The sequence below is a fragment of the Zonotrichia albicollis genome, chromosome 25 (assembly GCF_047830755.1).
Source record: "Zonotrichia albicollis isolate bZonAlb1 chromosome 25, bZonAlb1.hap1, whole genome shotgun sequence".
NCBI lineage: Eukaryota > Metazoa > Chordata > Aves > Passeriformes > Passerellidae > Zonotrichia > Zonotrichia albicollis.
Window position 1 is genome coordinate 7,361,475 of NC_133843.1, and position 5,551 is coordinate 7,367,025.

The window sequence follows — 5,551 nt, forward strand, 5'->3', positions numbered from 1 at the left end:
GCTGCTGAGCCCCACGTTGGGCGCCAAAAATCTCTCATAGCCTGAAAAGAGAGGTGTCTGTTTAAGAAAGAATGGAGCCTCGCCTGAAATGGAAATATAAAACCTCCTCCTGCTGAATTGTTATAATTGTTATAATTTTGAAATTAAAAGGCTCTCAGGCAAAGATATGGGAATAGGAATAACAGGTTTTTAGTAGGAAAACTAAAAAAACCCACAAATGTAATAGTACAAACAAATAAACTACAGACAGAGTCAGAATACAGCCCGACATGGTGTGTGTCAGGGTGGTGGCAGCAGTGCCATTCCATGGTGGCTGCAGCCCTCCTGCAGTGCCATCTGTGGGTCTGTTGGAGCAGAGATCCTAAAAAAGGATGCAGGTCCAGTGATTGTGTAGAAGGGCTGGTCTGGCACTGGAAATCTAGTGGAAAAGACTGCCACTCCTCTGGGAATGCAGTGGGAAAAGGCTTCCCTGGTGTCCCAGATCTCTGATGATATCCAGGTAGGAATACTTGGTTCTCCCTTTGGGCAGAGCATCTCACAGTGGGATGATGGAATTTTACCACACATGTGCTGAGACTCACTGGCCCGTGAACAGAAGCTATCTCTCCAGAGGGAGGATTGGTTGTGGAAGAGATAAAGAAAACAGCCCATTTAACTGAACTGCTGCTCAGATAGGAATAGAATACACCCACCCATTTCCAACCTAAAACGATGTCCCTGAGGGGAGCCCAGGATGTGGACTGGCACCATGTGTCAGGGCAGTGCTTCCCTATGCTCTGTGCCATCAGCATTGGGATGCTGTTCAATGTCAGGGGAGTTTGTTCATGTGTCCCTGGGTATCCTGAGCTCTCATCCCAAAGAGTGGGTAAAGATCAGTGTTAACATGTAATTTTTATGTAAGGGATTGTATGAGTACTTATATTTCAACAGTTTAGTAAAAGTAACAAACTTAACATAGTTTTGTTGTATTCTTTTAAACTTCCTCTTCTTCTTCCATATTGTTCAATACTTAAAAATGGACGCATCCTATAGGGTGTTCATAAGATGTTAGCCATTTAATAAAAATAAAGCTTACACTTCTTTAGGTTAAGCTATAGATTTACTGTGTCAGTTATAAATTGTATGAGCAGAATATAACAATAATTGACAATTAATATGTAAGTGTAGCAAATATTAATGAAATTCTATGCAGCCATAGAGATTAAAAGTAGTTGAGGTGGAAGTCAGTCGGTTTGTCCAGCTGGAGGAGACTGAGGTCAGACCTCTCTGGAGGCTGCAGCTCCTCCCGAGGGGCAGCTCTGATCTCTGCTCTCTGTGACCAGGGACAGGATCCAAGGGATGGCTGGAGCTGTGGCCAAGGACAGACTGGATATTAGAAAAAGGATCTTCACCCGGGGGTCACAGCTCTTCACCACCTCCTGGGCAGGGTGACCCAGGTTATTGGGGTGACACACACTGTGAGGGGTTGCCCATGCCTGGCTGGGAGGGACAGAGCTGACGCCCCAGCAGAGAGCCTTGTATAACTCTGGGGCCTTGTGCAGGGCTCCTCCATCCACCAAAGCCCCTCTGAGGATGGGACACAACGCACAAGGACAAGCACAACAGGCTGTGACACCAGGGTCCTGCACTCCCAGCCCAAACAACTCTCCCCATGGCACATGTGGGTACACACAGAGGGGACAGGGGGCCCCACATTACCCAGCTTCCCATGGACAGCCTAGAGCTCTCCACCCGAGCCAGCAGATCATGCTGCCAATGCCATGCCAGTGTCCCAAGCACCTGGCCCCATCCTGCTGTGCAGAGTAGCCACCTCCACACATCATCTGACTGGCAGGTCTTTGTCTTTGGGGTGATTCCTACAGTTCCTTTGCTATAGCACATTTCCTGTCCATCCAAACCATTTCCCACCCTGCATCCCTCTTCACCTGCTAAAGCTTTGGTCAGGCTGACAAGTGCCAGGGGGTGCCTGGAGAGTCCTCAGGTGGATCCCACTGTGCCAGGGCTCGTGCAAGTGCTCTTGGGCCCCAGTGCAGGTGCCAGTGCTGCTCTGTGGGCTGGTGATGGTGCCGCTCAATGATCCAGTGGCACCATGGCTCCTAAACCCAGCACCGTCCACCACGTCCCCCACCCAGCCTGAGCTGCTGCCGTCCATCCCTGCTCTCTCTGCTCCTCCTCCTCATCCCATGAGGATCCCGGCTGGGATCCAGCAGCCACAATGGGATGATGGTGTGATGGATGCCTCTGCTCAGGGGCTGATTGTGTGGCACCCACCTCCACTTCCTGGACAACTCCTTCACATCTGCTCCCACCAACACGCTGCCCTCTTGCTGGAAAACATCCCTGTCTCCTCCAGGGCAGCCCGGGCTCCTCCTGAGAACCCCACAGCTAGGGTGTCTGCGTTGTGCCCATCACATACCTTGTTCCTCCAGCCACCACAGAAGGAGATCCATGTTAAGATGCTCTGCTCCAGGGCCGTGTCGCAGGTCCTTTTGTTGTAGCTGGCAGTGCCATGCAGCTGCCAAGGGCTCCGTCTCCAAGAGAGCTCCTGGAGGCACCCCTGACCCCTCCCAAACCAGTCAGACTCTCTCAAGCTCCCCAAGGCCAACCGAGTTCCCTCAAGAGCCCCATTTGAAAGTCAGCCCTCATCTAGGCAATGCCATTGAGGTCCCCTAAAGAACTCTGGGAGCTACGAAGTGTTCCAGATCATCCCAAGGGCCAGCTGGTTTCTCTGGAGTTCTCCTGAATAAGCTGGACAAAGCCCAGCCCCTCTCCCATCAGAGTTATTGCCAACCCTCATGGCCCTTGCCTCAGCCACAGCTTGAGGCCTGGAAACATCTTGCAGGAAGTGCCCAACAGCCTCTGCAGAGTCCTGTCCAGCCCCACTGCACAACAAGGACACCTTCCCCAGTGCACAAGAGGGACCTAGGCATCAGCAGCAGCAGACCCAGCCCTGGATGTGTGTCCCAGCTCCACCACATCCCCTTCGCCAAAAAGTCGCGAGACCAGCTCAATATTGTTTTGCTTTTATCTTTATCAGCAGTGGTATCTCCACAATGCCGCATCCTCAGTTTGAGCTCATTTTCTGCCAAAAAGACACAGGGGGGGCATGGTAAGGCCCTCAGTGGGGCAAGAACAGCCTTTGTGTGCAGGTGGGGATGAAAGAGCAAGAGGGACCCACCTCGTTGATCCAGTCGATGTAGGCAGACACCCGGGTGAAGACTGTTGGCTTCTTTTTCGTGTTGCAGCCCCGGGCGGAGCCGAAGCTGACGATGCCTTCGACCTCCCAGACCCCATCATCGCGCTGGCAGTTCAGGGGGCCCCCAGAATCGCCCTGTGCGGAGAGACAGTGAGACACTCTGTGCCATTGCTCCTGGGCACCCTGCCAACACTCCCCTCATCCCTCCTGGCCATCCATCACCATGGCTCCATCCCCTCTCCTCCCAGTGCCCACGGTTCCATTGGGGCACCCACCATGTGCAGTGCCCACACTCACATTGCATCCAGAGGTGACGCCATCGCCACCGGCGCACACCATGGTGTTCTTTACAGTGCTGCCCCACCAGTCCCACTGGGTGCAGGTCTCATAGTCCACCACGGGCAGCAGAGCCTGCTGCAGGACGGTGGCCAGTGGCCCGTTGGCTGCAATGAGAGAGACAGCTTGTATCTCACACCCTCTGCCTGCATCCCCTTTCTGGGACTCTCCTGGGGACACTCCACTTACTCCTCATGCTTCCCCAGCCGGTGACATAGCAGGGGTAGTCGTTGGGCAGGATCTTGTCAGCAGCCGGCAGGCAGGCGGCACGGACGGTGTCAGTCTCCTGCACCTCCTCTGCCAGCTTGACCAGGGCAATGTCGTTGCTTCAAGGAGACACAAACCATGGTCCATGGCCATGGGAACAGAGTCCCTGGGCAGGAGAAAAAGGCTCCGTGGCCACATCACCCAGGACCCAGCCCTGATGCACCCAAACCCTACCGAATGTAGTAGGAGTCCCAGTTCTCATGGACGATGATCTTCTCCACAGCCACGGCCACAGAACCAGGCTCGTCAGCCTCTGACACGTCCTGCCTGCCCAGCGCCACCCGGTAGGTCAGGGAAGAGCTGCCAGGGAGAGAGGGTTGTGTCAGTCCCCACAGATATCTTGCCTGCATGGCACAGATGCCACCCAGCACCCCCAACACCCACCTACCTGATGCAGTGGGCAGCTGTCAGCACCCACTGGGGGGCAATGAGGGTCCCCCCGCAATAGTGGCTCCAGGATCCAGAGCGGCTGTACTGCAGAGAGATCTGCGGGGGCAGAGGCACAGGGTCAGAGCAGGAACGTCCCTATCCCTGTCCCCATCTTTGTCCCCATCCCTGTCCCTGTGCCCCTCACCTGCCATGGCCAGCTGTGGGCTACAGCGTCTTCACCGCCCACCACGCGGGAGCTCAGCTGTGGTGGCACGGCCGGCTGACCGCATCCGTAGGCTGTGTGACACCCGGCAAAGGGACATCAGAGGCTGCCTGTGTCCGTGCTCAGGGCCAGGGCAGGCGCCACGGTCCTGTTCCCCCTGCCCTGACCCTTCCTCATGCCCTGCACCTACCGTAGCCCAGCAGCACAACAAGACAGACGGCTCCCAGCATGGTTGTGCAGAGGAAAGAAGAAGTGGTGGGGCTGCTCAGCCCTCTTATAGTGTCTGTACTGCTGGGGACCTTGGAGTGTCCCTGGCTGCTGCTGACATGTGGGGACTGTCCCACACTGTGGGCACATGGGCTACTCAGCCCCATCACATGCTCTTATCACACTCATGGTCTTGCCTGGGAATGGCCACATCTGCTCCTCATGTGTGGGCACCATGCTAGGACATGGTGGGGACACCTGGCCCTCCTATGGGAAGGGGCAGGGTCCCTGGTGGGGCACAGGGTCTCTCTCTGCTGGGGCAGCCCCCCACCATGATGCTGTCTGTGAGGGGCTGGGAAGCTCTGTTGCCCCCAGCCCTGAGCAGTGACTTCCCCAGGACACTCTCTGCCCCAGCCCCTCAGTCTCCCAGGGATAAGGTGTTCCCTTTCCTGAAGTGCTTATCATTGGGTATCTCTGAGTCCCTATCAGTGTTTGTTCACCTTGTGTACCCATCCTTGTCATGTCTGGGTGCTTGTTCCTGGCTGCTGCCTTGGCTCACGTGGCATCATTGTGGGTACTGGTGTTACATTCTGTACTCAGGAAAGCCTGGGGGTGAGTGGCTGTGCCATGTATGACTGCCAAGTGCATAACGATTTGGGTGGCTTTTCGCTTCGCTTTATGTGTCACTTTAGATTGTTGTGTTTATGGTTTGAAGGTAACTGTGGAAGTTTATTTTTGGGTGTTCTTTTTGTATCTTTGGTTGGTGGTGGGTGCCCCAGGACAGTGGTGGAGGGCAATGCCCACATGTGGCTGGAGAAGAGCACCTGAACAGGTGTGGCTACTTCTGCCAGAAGGAGCCCGGGCCAGCCAAGCATCCCAAAGGGGCCCAGCAGGAGTCAGAATGTGGATGGAATGGCCTTGCCTCTGCCCAAGGTTTTCCAAGAGATCAGTGG

The 5,551-nt window shown here is 55.1% G+C and overlaps 1 protein-coding gene across 1 annotated transcript; it reads right to left on the reverse strand.

Moving 5' to 3' along the window:
• Positions 1-3,064: 3,064 nt before the first annotated feature.
• LOC102065082 (chymotrypsin-C-like) lies at positions 3,065-4,697 on the reverse strand. The gene is made up of 8 exons (XM_074558541.1): positions 4,582-4,697; positions 4,374-4,465; positions 4,188-4,285; positions 3,974-4,099; positions 3,713-3,858; positions 3,494-3,639; positions 3,179-3,331; positions 3,065-3,082 (listed from the first exon to the last, which is right to left on the reverse strand). The coding sequence occupies exons 1-8, from the start codon at positions 4,619-4,621 to the stop codon at positions 3,065-3,067; spliced, it is 819 nt and encodes a 272-aa protein (XP_074414642.1). The 5' UTR covers positions 4,622-4,697.
• Positions 4,698-5,551: the final 854 nt, after the last annotated feature.